Here is a 16,433-nt window from a genome sequence, read left to right on the forward strand (position 1 = left end):
TTTTTGTTCTTTTCATTGCTTGTAAATATTGATTGTAATGTCCAATTGTTTGATAATTTCGATTTTGTTACTATTAATGTCTTTAATGTCTTTACTTGTTCGGAATAAATCAAATAAATAAAATAAAATAAAAATAAAAATATGTGACATGATAGATGATACTTGATGTGATGCAGGATATTTGATGTGAAGATATGTGATGCAACGTGTTAGCTCTATTAGTTGACTATTTTACATTTGACTGTACAGTTAATTGTTTGCCTCTTGACGTGTGTTGTGCTGCTCTGCCTAATCTGCCCTGGGAACCTAGGAAAGTCTCATGTGATATTGCCGAGGGAACTTGAATTAGTTTTAAACTGTGTTGAATCTGCCCTTGGAATATTTGATAAGATAGCGCAGTGGGAGCTTATATGTTCCATATTAAATCTATGCTGCCTTTAAATCTTTCATAAGATGGTCATAGAATCATACAGGACAGAAACAGGCCCTTCGGCCCAACTCGCCCATGACGACCAAGATGCCCAGCCCCATCTACACTGGTCCCATTGCCCACCTTTGGTCCATATCACTCTCAACTTTTCCTATCCATGGACCTGTTTAAAAACGTTTAAACATTGTTATTGTATCTACCTCAACTACACCTCAGGACCTCAGCATCTCATATTTCACTTGGGTAGTTTGCACCAAAGATCTTTGGTTTGCACCCCAGCGGTATGAGCTTTGACTTCTCTAATTTTAGACAGCCCTTGCTTTCTCCCTCCTTCCCCTCCCCCTTCCCAGTTCTCTCACAAGTCCTACTGTGTCCGCCTACTTCCATTCTCTTTCCCGCCCCCACCCCCGACATCAGTCTGAAGAAGGGTCTCGACCCGAAACGTTGCCTATTTCCTTCTCTCCATAGATGTTGCCACACCCGCTGAGTTTCTCCAGCATTTTTTGTCTACCTCCTCTGCAGCTCATTCCTCATAAATACCATCATCTGTGTGAAAAAGTAGCCCATGGCTCCATGAATCTTTCACCCACACAAACACACAAACTCATACAAAAAAAAAAACAGGTAAATACGCATAGACAGTAAGCAGGAAGAAAAGGTTTGACTTATTCTAGTTTGCAATGAAATTATTTAAGAAATCGCCAGAACAAATTTAATTACAAATGATGTTTGATTGGATTGATGTTGAGGAAAAGTGAGAAAATTGAATCATTGAATTATTGATTGTCTATTTTCAATCTTGGACTGAACTGGAGCCTAAAGCATCTCCTCATAACCAAGCAATCACTCTCACCTTTGCAATGTCATACATGACCGATACCTTGAACTCCAAATCCATAAAAGTCCCATCGGGATATGATATTGTATCATTCAAAACATCCTGATAGAAACAAGGCAGAGAATCAAAACTGCACAACAGGCAGGGCTAATAACCATTGTGGAGACCGATTAACCAAACTAGGTTCCAGAAGCGACATGTCGCGGGGATGACGCCTGTATGGTCTTGAGTAGTCGCCCAAAGAGTCGCATCTCTTTCTGGTCGCCGCTGGATTTTCAACATGTTGAAAATTTTTGGCCACCCGCTGCGACTCTGACGAGTGCCGCCAAGTCGCCGAAAAAAAATCACGTAAGTGGGACAGGCCTTTAACTCCCTCCTTCTGCAACAAAGAAAGGAAGCTGGAAATTCCTGCAGAGGTCCCAGATATCCGATATTCCAATTCACCTAGCTCCGATTATTTGCTGTAGTGACGATGAAGGAAATGTGTCTGACTTACCCTCAGTGATCCTCGCTCACAGTACTCAATCACCTTGAATATCTCCATATCGATCTTCACCGTCCCATAGAACTTGATTAAATTATAGTAATCGATTTGGAGCAACTGAAATAAAGAACTTTCACTTAGGATTTTGTAACCAGCTGATTAGTAATATTAGTAATATTAGTAATATCAGGGGGGTGGAAGATTGCAACCTTCATGTGATCCATCCTGTTTCAACTAATGCAATCAACTCGACGTGCACAAACGGAAGATCAAATAGAACAAGTTGTCCAACAACTTTAGGCTGTGCAAGCCACACGAGAGAAGAAGTAATAACAGGGTGTAATTGAGCTTGGTGGGTTGAAGGGTCTGATTCCATGCTGTATCTCGAAACTAAACTAAACTAAACTAAAGTCAGCGGGACTATCAGCATCTCTGGATAGAAGGAATGGGTGACGTTTCGGGTCAGGATCCTTCTTTCCTCATTTAATTTATTTGTTACACATGCCTTCCAGAGTATTTGGAGATGGTACTGAGTTAACCAGACTCACCTTGTTAAGTTCAATTTTTTGCTTCACAGTAAAGTTGCCATCTTTGTGCTTCAGTTCCTTCAAAATAACAATCTGGATAAGAGGAGGAGAGAAAAAAATATTTCATCAAAGTTCAGGCCTGCGAGTTAGATTTTATTTTACAACCAAAATCCAGGACAAGGGGTCACAGCTTAAGGATAAGGGGGAAATCCTTTAAAACCGAGATGAGGAGAACTTTTTTCACACAGAGAGTGGTGAATCTCTGGAACTCTCTGCCACAGAGGGTAGTTGAGGCCAGTTCATTGGCTATATATAAGAGGGAGTTAGATGTGGCCCTTGTGGCCAAGGGGATCAGAGGGTATGGAGAGAAGGCAGGTACGGGATACTGAGTTGGATGATCAGCCATGATCATATTGAATGGCGGTGCAGGCTCGAAGGGCCGAATGGCCTACTCCTGCACCCAATTTCTATGTTTCTATGTTTCTATGTTAAAGGGCCTGTTCCCACTTACACGATTTTCTCGGCGACTTTCCAGCACCCGTCATAGTTGCAACAGGTTGCCGAAAATTTCCAACATGTTGAATATCCAGCGACGACCAGAAAAAGGTACGACTCTTTGGGCGACTACTCACGGCCATGTCGACACGCGACGCCTGTATGGTCGTGAGTAGTCGCCCAAAGAGTTGTACCTTTCTCTGGTCACCACTGAATATTCAACATGTTGGACGCTTTCGACAACCTACTGCGACAAAAAAGGTTCTGACAAAATTGTGCCGGATTTCCGCTTTGCTTTTTAAAGCTCACTTTCAGACTACTGACCAGTCTTATTGCCCGTAGAGACAAAACACTACAGGTGCTGGTTTACGGGTGATAAACCAACTTCTTGACAGATTGAAAAGTATCTCCCAATCTGCTTGTTTAAAGTGAGGATAGACACAAATTGCTGAAGTAACTCAGCGGGGGCAGGCAGCATCTCTGGAGAAACATAGAAACATAGAAAATAGGTGCAGGAGGAGGCCATTCGGCCCTTTGAGCCAGCACCGCCATACATTGTGATCATGGCTGATCATCCCCAATCATTAACCCGTGCCTGCCTTCTCCCCATATCCCTTGATTCCACTAGCCCCTAGAGCTCTATCTAACTATCTCTTAAATCCATCCAGTGATTCCCTCTGTGGCAGGGAATTCCATAAATTCACAATTCTCTCGGTGAAAAAGTTTTTTCTCACCTCAGTCTTAAATGGCCTCCCCTTTATTCTAAGACTGTGGCCCCTGGTTCTGGACTCGCCCAACATTGGGAACATTTTTCATGCATCTAGCTTGTCCAGTCCTTTTATAATTTTTATATGTTTCTATGAGATAACTACTCATCCTTCTAAACTCCAGTGAATACACATAGATGACATTTCAGGTCAGAACCCTTCTTCAGATTGAAAAAAATATACAGACAGATGATCAAGAACGTTGTCAAAGAGCAGCAGACAAAAAGGAGAAGAAGAGAGGTTTAGATAGATAAATCCCAGAGATGTATTAAGACCAGAGTTAAGGAGGGGTGTAGTCAATTTGAGCACTGGACGACAATGTTAAAAACAAGATTTAATACCTTTTTGTCATATTTTGCTCTCAATATCGGCACAAAGTTATCTTTTCTCTTATCTTCTTCAATCTGGAGAAAAAAAGACAAAATAGATTGTTCATTGTGCATACAAGAAACTACAGATGCCGGTTTTTAAAAAAAAGACACTAAGTAGCTCAACTGGTCAGGCAGCATCTCTGGAGAACATGGATAGGTTCCGTTTTGGCTTTGGACCCTTCTTCGGTTCCCATGTTCTCCAGAGATGCTGCTTGACCCACTGAATTACTCCAGCACTGTGTGTCTATTATTGTTCATTATGGAACTTAGATGTGACAACAGTTAGATTATCCCACACTGAGGAAATCCAAAGCATCTTGAGGCAGAGTTGGAGGTTCCACCTTTCAAAAGATATATTCACTCAAACGCATTAACTCAAATGGATAGGATAGGTTTCAAGGGATATGAGCCAAATGCGGGCAGGTAAGACTGGTGTAGACGGGGCATCTTGGTCAGCATTGGCAAGTTTGGCTGGTTGCTGTATTATTCTAAGACATTATCTTGGCTACATTATTCTAAGACATACTCTTTGTCTACACCACTTTGGTAGTAGGGGTTCTATCCTTGCACATTCCACTTTTCCTCTCTCTTGCTTTTTCTTTCTTCTTTTCTCTGGACTATAGCTAAAATCAGAATTGAAGCTGTACAATAACTGTATTATGTCATATGCCGCTGGTTATATTTTTGTACATTTGCTTCTAATAAATTAATTATTTTTTTTTAAATTAAAAAACCATTATCTTGGTGCTTTCATCTCCGCATCAACAATCCCATGGCCAGGGAACAGAACTGAAGTTGTTGCTTCAGCCCTTATCCACAAACTGGTCATCAATATCATTGTTGTTTGTGAGGCTTTGCTGTGCTCTTCTCAACCTTAAATTGCTTGAAGCCTTGGTGGGCAGCACAGTGGTGCAGCTCGTAGAGCTGCTGCCTCCTAACTCCAGCGACTTGGATACAATCCTGACATTCCTCCAGGGTTCCAGTTTCCTCTTACGTCCCAACACCCAAACTTGAGTTTAGAAGGATGAGGGGGATCTCATTGAAACATACAAGATTGTTAAGGGCTTGGACCCGCTAGAGGCAGGAAACATGTTCCCGATGTTGGGGGAGTCCAGAACCAGGGGACCACAGTTTAAGAATAAGGAGTAAGACATTTAGAACGGAGACGAGAAAACACTTTTTCTCACAGAGAGTGGTGAGTCTGTGGAATTCTCTGCCTCAGAGGGCGTTGGAGGCCGGTTCTCTGGATGCTTTCAAGAGAGAGCTAGAGTGGGCTCTTAAAAATAGCGGGGTCAGGGGATATGGGGTTAAGGCAGGAACGGGGTACTGATTGGGGATGATCAGCCATGATCACATTGAATGGCGGTGCTGGCTCAAAGGGCCAAATGGCCTACTCCTGCATCTATTGTCTATTGTCTATTGTCAAACACATGCCTGGTGGTAGGTTAATTTGCCACCGTAAATTGTGGTACAGAGTGGGTGGTAAAATTGATACGATTACAATCTTGATGAATCAAGACTTTTATACCAGCAAGCTTCAGCATCAGACCTTGTACCTTGTACCTTGTACCTTCCGAATGGTCCACCAGGGACTATACTGGAAGTTGGACAATTTAATACTGGACAATTTTTACATTTATCAAGCCAATTAATCTACAAACCTGTACGTCTTTGAAATGTGGGAGGAAACGGAAGATCTCGGAGAAAACCCCACGCAGGTCACGGGGAGAATGTACAAACTCCATACAGACAGCACCCGTAGTCGGGATCGAACCCGGGTCTCCGGCGCTGCATTTTGCTGTAAGGCAGCGACTCTACCGCTGCGCCACCGTGACTGCCTCTGAGACTGACTCAGGTCACAACGGATATCTTCAACAGAATCATCACAAATGACAACCTCAGGAAATTACTTGAGCATTCAAGTTGACGCAACAGATTGGGGAAGATTTATGACGTTTTTATCCATTTTTATCATTCGTAGAATTTTATCATTCTTATTGGAATAAACTTTGGAAACCATCCACAGTCACTAACTTATTGAAAAGACTTTTGTTGCACTCACATGGCAAGGAGAGTGCAACAAAACTCACTTCTCACTTTTTCTCACAGAGAGTGGTGAGTCTGTGGAATTCTCTGCCTCAGAGGGCGGTGGAGGCCGGTTCTCTGGATGCTTTCACGAGAGAGCTAGATAGGGCTCTTAAAAATAGCAGAGGAAGGGGATATGGGAGGAGGCAGAAATGGGGTACTGATTAGAGATGATCAGCCATGATCACATTGAATGGCGGTGCTGGCTCGAAGGGCCGAATGGCCTACTCCTGCACCTATTGTCTATTGTCTATTGAAAAAATGACTGTTGTTGAGGATACATTCCTTATCCTCTTGGTACCCATTGGGACCTCACAATGGGACATCAGGTGAGGAAGAGGATACCTGTTTACATTTCATTGCTCCCCACTTTCTAGGTTATTTATAGTTGATGTTTCCAGGTCACTTTCTAGGTCATTTATAGTTTTTTTTCTCTTTTGGTTTTTTGTTTGTTTGAAGTAAGTACCTAATACTTATTGACACGTTACATTTCATATACAACTTCTTCTTTTTTAATTTAATCGCTAAACAGGAATAAGGAAGAAAAGAGTAGAAAAGAAGAGATTGACATAAGTGGTGCGTGAGATAGAAAAATAGTCCAAAAGAAGGAAGAAGAAAGGAGAAGAAGAAGGAGAAAGAGATGAAAAAAAAAAATAAATAAATAAAAGAATAAAAGGAAAAAGGAGATTGAAAGCTATATACCTATTTTATGTTCCAGGCCACTCGCCACCTGAGTCTAAAATATTTTATTTCTATGGTTGTGTTGCACCATATGCTTGTAAGAAATCGATAAAAGGAGACCAAATCAATAAGAATTGGTCTGCTTTACCTGCTGGAAGGAGTCGCATTTCTTCCAGATATCATTTATAGTTGACTATTGTCACTTATAGTTGACCAGATGTCCCAGCACAGATCAGAGACTGCGCATCTTGGATATTCTAGCAGGGTCAGTGTTCTGTCCGTGAACACGTGTGTAAAATTACCTTCAGGTTGATGTAGCTGTGTTCGGCTACTTCCAACGGAACGATCCGATCGCTCGAAATGTGCGACCATTTCTTCAGACGGATTTTCCGTTCCATTCTGTACTTCCTGTTGGCAAAACGTTATTTGGTCAATTTGATGGTAAATGTGGAGCAGCAACAAAATAATTCCCAGGCCAAGGGAACCGGAGGAAATGCCCAGAGGAGGTCAGAGAACAATCTCAGCTGAATCTTAGTATGAGGTAAGTTGTCAAGAACAACAAGATATCATTGTGTTATATAGTCAGTCATACAGTCATAGCAAGATATATATTAGGAATATGATGGACATAGCACACCTTGAAGAAATGAGACTCCGACCAATAGATAAATATGACCAATTCTTAAGGAGTTGGTCCCCTTTCATCGACTTTTTGGAATCATGTGATGCAGCAGTACCGTAAAGATTACTGATTCCAGGTCAGGTCGTGGATAGATTTACATCTCCGAACAAAGATTTGAAAATTTCTTTTTTAAGGGTCTTTTTCTCCTATTTCTACTTTCTACTTTTTCTTTTCTTATATACACACTTCACGTTTTTCTATTTTCTACTATCTATTTTTCCTCTTTTTCTCCTCTCTATTTTTTTTAGTTTTTGTTTTTCTCACTTCCTTTGTAAAAACATAAAACTAGAGGTTGTACGTAGAATGTATTACGTTATGACATAGTTGGCACCTAAAATTAGGTACCACTGTATTGTTTTGTACTGTATTAACTTCTAATAAAATAAAAATTAAAAAAATTAAAAATCGGAAGATATAGCGCAGTAACAAGTCTGTAAAGTCCACTGAGTCCATGCTGCCCACCAACCACACATTGATGCTAATTCTACATTATTCCCATTTAAATTTCTCCCCATAGCTAGAGCAAGTGGCCAATCAACCTACCAACCCACGCATCTTTGGGATGTGAATAAAACAGAACACCCTGGGGAAACCCTGTGGTATTAGGGTGGAAGACTCCACACGGACAGCACCTGAGGTCAGGAATGAATCTGGGTCTCTGACACTGAGGCAGTAGCTCTCCTAACTGTGCCACCATTCCATCCGAGTGCAGTCTTTATCACACGAGGGGTGTAATGCTTCACCCCATCCACAATACCCTTCAGTGGTTCACATTGTCCTCTGCACACAGTTCAGTTTACTTTATTGTTTATTGTGGGATATGAGGACTCTGTGATTGACGGACTGTTCCCAGGGACACATTCAGAGACTGACATCGAGTGCTGCTGGACGGTCATCAACTCGGTGAAAGACGCTCTTTGGTCTGCCTGAGTGTTGTTCACCACCCAGCGGAGCAAGATGTCCGTCGGGGAATGTTGCCGACTGGCCCGCTGTAGACTGCAGGAGTACGTGACTGAAGCTCGGTGCAGCCAACGCCAAGGCTCGGTGGGGGAGGACCACAGTCTAGGGTCCTTCCCCTTCTGGACATGGTGGGGGGGCACGATATGGTGGAGACCCCTCTCAAAATAAGGGAAGGTATCCCACGCCAGGGGGCCACATGAGTGGCACGGGTGGGGGACAGATTTGAGAAATGTATTGAACAATTTGTATAGCCTCCGAAAATGTCGGATGATTGTTTTCGCACGGTTCACATATTGTATGTATTTATTATTTGAATAAACTCTATTTTGAAATAAAAAAAAATAAAAAAAAAAAGTTTATTGTTTACTGTACAGTGAAAAGCTTTCGTTGAAGTAGAAATGCTGTTACTCACCGCAGTACAACCATTGCGATCAGTGTCACCACCACAACGGTGATTGTCAGACCGATCACTGCGTACTCCAACATGCCATTATCTGCAAAGGGAATTAAAGTGAAACCAAATTTCAATCAATCTGCGCAGCATGGCGGCATTGCCCAGTCTGGTTTAGTGCATTCTCTGGTTGGAGGTAAGACCTACCTGAGGTGGATAGCGGCTTACTGCTAGGCAGTCCATCCATCCAGGCAAAATCAGGCTCCAGTTCAAAGACATTTGTTTGGTTATTCTGGGTGTCAAAGATGAACCATGTCTCGTACTGAAAATAGAAGGGAAAAGCATTTGAAAAAGTGAGGTAGAAATAGACAGGCAGCGGGCGAAATGGGCAAATGGATGATAGAAATTTAATGCTGAGCAGATGGATGACTTACAAAAATAATGGCCAGTCTTGATATGGATAGAGCTATCACGTTAACAGAAGTTGGGGGATTCAATACTAAGTCCAGAAGGGGTACAACATGCCCGGATGTAAGCCTGTGAACCAAGCCTGTGAATATTTCCATGTAGGGTCCCTTGTTTGCTAGAGTTGGAGAAATTAGGGATTACAAGCAAACCAAATGATTACAGGCAGCCCAGCTACAAAAGTGCTGATTTGACAACGTCAGATATGAGTCTTCCCCTTTGTCCATCTGCTCTCCTTGTTCTGCCCCACTGGACCAAGCTGGAGCTTATCCTCATCAAGACAAGATTATACTGAAGGTTGGCATAAGAATTTACGTGTTGATGCCAGGGCAGACTAGGGCAGCAGATTCATCATTACAGCTCTTCACCGGTCTGCTTTGGCACAGTTTGTGGGAGCAGGTGCAGAGAGTGTGGTGAACCCACATGTGGATGGTGCGTGGAAAGGAGTTAAATGTGAGTGTTGTTCGGGTGGAGCCATGTGCCAGAGAATAAGTGTGTGCGAGACATTGCTGTGGATCAGGTGTATGTGTGTGTGCGTGTGTGTGTGTGTGTGTGTGTGTGTGCGTATGTGCGCGCGCGTGTGTGTGTGTGTGTGTGTGTGTGCGCGTGTGTGTGTGTGTGTGTGTGCGTGTGTGTGTGTGTGTGTGTGTGTGTGTGTATGTGTGTGTGTGTGTGCGCGCGCGTGTGTGTGTGCGCGTGTGTGTGTGCGCGCGTGTGTGTGTGTGTGCGCGCGCGTGTGTGTGTGTGTGTGGGTGTGTGTGTGTGTGTGTGTGTGTGTGGGTGTGTGTATGTGTGTGTATGTATGTATGTGTGTATGTGTGTTTAGTTTAGAGATTCAGCATGGAAACAGGCCCTTTAGCCCACCCAGTCTGCACAGATCCCTGCACATTAACACTGCACAAATACTGTGGACAATTTACATTTGTACCAAGCCAATTATCTTACAAACCTGCACGTCTTTCGCGTGTGAGAGGAAACCGAAGATCTCGGAGAAAACCCACGCAGTCATGGGGAGAACGTACAAACTCCGTACAGACAAGCACCTGTAGTCGGGATCGAACCTATGTCCGGCGCTGTAAGGCAGCAACTCTACAGCTGCGCTACCATGCCACCCCGCGCGTGTGTGTCATCCCTGTGATGACCAATTCATTTGAGGTATAGAACCTACTGTTGTGGTCTTGGTTGAAGCGTACAGAACAGTCAGGTTAAAGTCTCGGTCTCCATATTCATCCAGGTAAACTTGGTTGTCATCAAGTCCTGCAAACAAGCCAATAGTTGACGTAATACATTTATACATTTATTATTATTACATTTATACTCTATCTACCATTTTTGTCTCTTTCAATCTCATTCATCTACATTCTGTACATTTATTCTCATACTACTTTTCTGTCTTGTCATGTCCTTATACCTTTCATCCACACCATTCCCCAAAACTATTTGTGTGCGAAGGAACTGCAAATGCTGGTTTCAACCGATGATAGACACAAAATGCTGGAGTAACTCAGCGCGACAGGCAGCATCTCTGGAGACAAGGAATGGGTGACGTTTTGGGTCGAGACCCTTCTTCAGACTGGTTAGGGGTAAGGGGAACGAGGGATATAGATGGCGATGTGGGGAGATAAAGAACAATGAATGAAAGATCTGCAAAAAAAAGTAATGATGATAAAGGAAACAGGCTGTTTGTAGGGTGAAAATAAGAAGCTGGTCCCACTTGGGTGGGGTAGAGAGAGAGGGAATGCCGGGGCTACCTGAAGTGAGAGAAATCAATATGCGGACCACAAGCAAAATATGAGATGGCTTTTCTATTGTGATCCCCAAAGGCCTCCATTTTCCTCTTGCTTCCAGTACCCTGCATTCCTTGCTCTCTTTTCCCTCCTTCTCTCTATTTCCTTGCTTTCTCACCTTCCATTCCCACTCTTTCCCTCCATCCCCCTGTCTCCCATCTCTTTGTCCATGGTAACACAGCAATTAGCAATTAGCATTGCTACCTCACAAACCCAAGGGCTCCAGTTCAATCCTGACTTCATAGAGATTTGTACAATGATACCGCATGGAAACAGGCCTTTTAACCCAACTGATCTACACTAATCCTGTGTTTGCCTGCAGTATGTCCTTCTAAATCTTTCTTATCCATGTATCTGCCCACATGTATTTTAAAACTCCTTTGTCTGGTGCTGTTTCCATTTTTTTGCATGTCAGATCTCCAACTACCTCCCACCTCCCAGGGATCTGCAGATGTGTTGATTGGCTACTGCAAATCAAAGATCCTACAGCGAGCAAGATAGCCCACTTGACGAAAAAGACGTAGTACGGTCATGGGCAGATTCATGGGTAACTTTCAGCCCCATTTCCGTAACCGGCTTCCGTCTCCGCACCAAAGATCCCGTCACAGCGGAGCAAAGATACTAGTGCAGAGACGGAAGCTGGTTACGGAAACATCCTCGTAAAAATAAAAGTTATTTGGTAAAAATCTTCTCCTCATTTTCAGAATTTTAATTTATTAACACAAACTGTTCCCCCGCAACGTTGATTACACTGCGAGTCGGGTCGGGTCCGGTTACGGAAATGGATGAAAAAAAGGCCCACGTTCCGCTTCGTTGCGTACTACACGTCAGCCCATTGCATTTAGCAGGAGTGGTCTATCTTGCTCCGCTATAGGATCTTTGCTGCAAATTGCTCCCTTAGTATAAATAAGTGGCAAAAAGGATCAAAGGCAGAATAGAGAGAATAACAAACATACAGGGCCACAGGAGAGGGATTGTGCTTCTGGGAGTCGACATGGTTCCAATGGACCAAATGCCCATCTGTGTTACGATAAGTACGGTTCATGGCCTCTCTTCCCTTTGGTCCCTAATTCTTGCCTCTATTCCCTTCTTCCTCCACTTTTCTCTCTCTGTTCCCTTTTGTCATTCACTGTCCTAGAAACAGAAACATAGAAATTAGGTGCAGGAGTAGGCCATTCGGCCCTTCGAGCCTGCACCGCCATTTAATATGATCATGGCTGATCATCCAACTCAGTATCCCGTACCTGCCTTCTCTCCATACCCTCTGATCCCCTTGGCCATAAGGGCCACATCTAACTCCCTCTTAAATATAGCCAATGAACTGGCCTCAACTACCCTCTGTGGCAGAGAGTTCCACAGATTCACCACTCTCTGTGTGAAAAAAGTTCTCCTCATCTCAGTTTTAAAGGATTTCCCCCTTATCCTTAAACTGTGACCCCTTGTCCTGGACTTCCCCAACATCAGGAGCAATCTTCCTGCATCTAGCCTGTCCAACCCCTTAAGAATTTTGTAAGTTTCTATAAGATCCCCTCTCAATCTCCTAAATTCTAGAGAGTATAAACCAAGTCTATCCAGTCTTTCTTCATAAGACAGTCCTGACATCCCAGGAATCAGTCTGGTGATCCTTCTCTGCACTCCCTCTATGGCAATAATGTCCTTCCTCAGATTTGTCCTGTCCTGTCCAGATCTGTCCTGTCTCCTACCACTTCCCATCACGCTCAGTGTAAAAAAAACGTCCGCTATTACCTGTGAAAGAGGTATTACGAAAACTTTGCCGGAAGTTGTCCCGGGTGGGGGTCTGATTCCTGGTCAGAAAATCATTGAGAACAGACCCAAAGAGTTTTACAGCTTCCGAGTACCCGCTCAGGTAGTCGTTATTCTCCTGAAACAAAAGTTTTATTGCAGTGGCCCACAAAAGATCTCGATGAAACTGATTATAGTTTAAGGATTAACAGCAATCAAATAAACATGCAGTAGTGAATGTTATGCATCACATGTGCTTTACTCAAATCCTACACGACTGAATGAATAAGTTGATCGGCCAAGTATGTACACATACAAGGAATTTGCATTTGTGCTCCGCTCAAATCCCACATGAATGAATGAATGAATAAGTTGATCGGCCAAGTATGTACACATACAAGGAATTTGCCTTGGTGCTCCGCTCGCAAGTAACAACACGACACACAGTAACAATTAAGAATGACACATAAAACATTAAACATTAATAATGAAACATTTTAGTTTTATAATCCCCCAATCTTATGGCATCAGGTCAACCTTGGGATGGGACACCTCCCCTGATTATTGCCCTCCCTCAGCTGTTGAATCAGTGCTCCTCCAAGTTGAACAACAGTTAGAAGAAGTATTCAAAAAACTTTTTTTTTTAGAGATACTGCGCGAAAACAGGCCCTTCGGCCCACCGAGTCCGCTCCGACCACCATCGATCGCCTCACATCAACGCTACCCTACACACACTAGAGACAATTTTACATTTACACCAAGCCAATCAACCTGCAAACCTGTACGTCTTTGGACTGTGGGAGGTAACCTAAGATCTCGGAGAAAACCCTCGCAGATCACGGGGAGAAGGTACAAACTCCGTACAGGCAGCATCTGTCGTCGGGATCGAACCCGGGTGTCTAGCACTAAAAGCACTGTAAGGCATCCAGTCTACTGCTGTGCCACCCTATTGAAAGTAGCAAGGCACAGAATGTACTCTTTATCATCCAGCACCAAGTCTGGCTTGGTAGTACCAGCACTGAGCGAGGAGACTGAATTCAGGGCATATAGCTGCCAGATGGGTCTGGAGGTAACAAATGAACCATCATGGAAGAAACCTTCTTGAACACCATCCTTAATATTCAGCTGGCAACTACGCAATCCTACGCAATCGGTGGCAACTACGCAATCCTTGTGGAGAGAATGTACCTACTTGTTGGTAGAAAAAGGTTTCAACTTTATCTTAACAGGTATTTGAATAGGTAATTGAGATAGTCTAAAGGGAGAAGGTAAGTAACCAGGATTGGAAGCGGGATTGGAACTGAGGGGCAAGCATAAGCAAAAGCACAATAAGCTGATTGCCTCAAACACGCTGGAAATGTTATGATTTTATTTATGAACAGACTAGAGGCAAACACTGTCTCCAAAATGTATAATTGTTATTTGAATAAAGCACTGGAAGTAGAGAGGGTCAGATCTTCTTGAGGAAAAGCGACAGAAAATTGAAAAAGAAGAAAAGGAGGATACATCAATGGTGGTGTCAGAAGTGAACACAAATCATACAGAAGAATCAGTGGGAATTCGCTTAAGGGCTTAACAATCTGCAGCAAGATCGCACCATCTTAAACTGTTTCTACTCAGGAAGATTTACCCCTTACCGGTGAAATGTTATGCCCCCCTTGTGAAGTCTGGTTATTATCTGGAGGCATCTTGTGATCTGTGGACATCAGGGTCACCACTAGTACTTGTTTCATGTAGTTCATTGACGTTCCGTTGGTGTGGCTACCAGAGAGAAGAACAGGCAGAGCAGTGAGACATGCTTTAAGAACATCCTCCCACTCATCCTCTTTGTCACTGACCCAACAATGTTATCTTACAGAGAGCGACCTGACATAAGGATGGTGAAACAGCAACCTGGTTCTGCAAGGATTTATACATCTCACTTGAAAACTGGACGATTCGCTTCTTTCAGCTTATTGTCAAAGGAAGTGCTAGTTGGGATCAAGGACACCCTGCCATTGCACATCAGACAGGCCCCCTCTCTGTCCATCATCAAATCCAGTGTTAAAACACATTTGTACTCCCTGGCTTTTGACCATGCCTGAGGCTTTGCTTCTGTTTGTGGTGTTTTTGATGTTTCTTTATTTTACATGTCTTTTCCTACTATTTCTTTTGATTGTTATTTTTGGTGTGTATTAACTTTTTTGTCAATGATTAGTGATGTACAGCACTTTGTTGCAGCTATGTTTGTTTTTAAAGTGCTCTATAATTAAAATTATTATTATTATTATTATTATTATCCAAACAAAGAGTGGAGTCACAGTCACAATTTGTAATAAAGAGAACAGAAATAAGATTGAACCCATCCCTGGACCGTGAGATAGCAGCCTAACTGCCAAGCCGTTAGTTTGTTCTAAATGCCATCTGCTTTCTAGTTTAGTTTAGTTTCGAGATACAGCACGGAAACAGGCCGTTCTGGCCCACCAGGTCTGTGCTGACCAGTGATCCCTGCACATCCTACACCCACTAGGGACAATTTTTACATTTACCAAGCCAATTAACCTACATACAGGGCCTGTTCCACGAGCATACGACCTGCATGCAGCAAGCACGACCAAACCGGAAGGGGGGGGGGGGGCGCGCGGAGGTCAAGTAATCCCCGTACAGTGCCGGTCCCACCAGCATGCGCCTGCATGCAGCGAGCGCGACCAAACCGGAAGCGGGGGCCGCGCGGAGGTCGGGTGAGTGACATGAAGTTCGAGCGAAGTCCGCAGGAAGTTCGCGCGTGATGTACGCTGTCGGGGCGGCGCATACGGCCTCAATGCGGCTGCGGGCCGGCGGGACGTTGACGCGCAGAATTTTTGAACACGGTCAGTTTTTCGGAGCCCCGCGCGATGTTGGGACCACAACTCCATACGGCTCCGGCGATCGAAGTGGGACCGGCCCCGCGAGGCCGTACGGCTCAAGCCACCACGTTAGGTCGCGCTTGCCGCAAGGAGTCGCATGCTCGTGGGACAGGCCCTTATCTGTACGTCTCTTTGGAGTGTGGGAGGAAACCGAAGATCTCAGAGAAAGCCCACACAGGTTTAATGACCAAGACGAGAAAACAATCCAGCACTGACATCTAATGGTCAGTGAGAATAACTGTTTAAAATAAATCCAAAACACGCTACTACTCACTTGAACAGGTTCAGCAGAATGATGACAATATCTTTATCCATCGTCACACCATCAACTAATGTCTCAACATCATCGATTGTCCCACACAAAATGATCACTGTGAGGGGGAAATAGGCAATTCAGTAAGCGTACACTGATTTGCAAATTTCTTGCTAGTCTCCTCTTTGTTCCCGCTGTGTCCATGCACCCCTGACAGCTCCCATCAGCCTTCCCGCCTCCCAATGTTCTCACCTTCGCTTGGTGAACCAAGCCATAGTTGTGCATGCTCCACCACTTCAGTCAAGAGAGATAAAGCACGGAAACAGGCTCTTCAACGCTACAAGTCCATGGGCAATTTACAGTGGCCAATTAATCTACGAATGGAGGAAGCCGGAGCCACTGAAAGAAACCCATGCAGTCACAGGAGGAACTCGTAAACTCCACACAGATGGCTTCCAAGATCATGACTGAACCTGCATCTTGCTCTGTGAGGCCATGTCTCTATTAGCTGCGCTGCCTCTGCTGTACCTTGAACCAAGAAGTCATGTTCGGTCGAGTTGCACCTTCTACACGTGACAATAAAAAGCCT

General features: G+C 43.8%; 1 protein-coding gene across 1 annotated transcript in view; it reads right to left on the reverse strand.

Annotated features, from left to right (window-relative positions):
- The window catches only part of LOC129713710 (guanylyl cyclase C-like), a 54,813-nt gene that overhangs the window by 23,006 nt on the left and 15,374 nt on the right, over positions 1–16,433 (reverse strand). Inside the window, exons 6-16 of the mRNA XM_055662960.1 lie at positions 15,866–15,962; positions 14,344–14,467; positions 12,710–12,845; positions 10,345–10,433; positions 8,919–9,033; positions 8,733–8,814; positions 6,981–7,086; positions 3,883–3,945; positions 2,301–2,372; positions 1,765–1,869; positions 1,284–1,370 (exon numbers count right to left, since the gene is read on the reverse strand). Coding sequence (XP_055518935.1) covers positions 1,284–1,370; positions 1,765–1,869; positions 2,301–2,372; positions 3,883–3,945; positions 6,981–7,086; positions 8,733–8,814; positions 8,919–9,033; positions 10,345–10,433; positions 12,710–12,845; positions 14,344–14,467; positions 15,866–15,962 — 1,076 coding nt within the window. The remainder of the gene's footprint in view (positions 1–1,283; positions 1,371–1,764; positions 1,870–2,300; positions 2,373–3,882; positions 3,946–6,980; positions 7,087–8,732; positions 8,815–8,918; positions 9,034–10,344; positions 10,434–12,709; positions 12,846–14,343; positions 14,468–15,865; positions 15,963–16,433) is intronic.

Source organism: Leucoraja erinacea, chromosome 37 (assembly GCF_028641065.1).
Source record: "Leucoraja erinacea ecotype New England chromosome 37, Leri_hhj_1, whole genome shotgun sequence".
NCBI classification, from domain to species: domain Eukaryota; kingdom Metazoa; phylum Chordata; class Chondrichthyes; order Rajiformes; family Rajidae; genus Leucoraja; species Leucoraja erinaceus.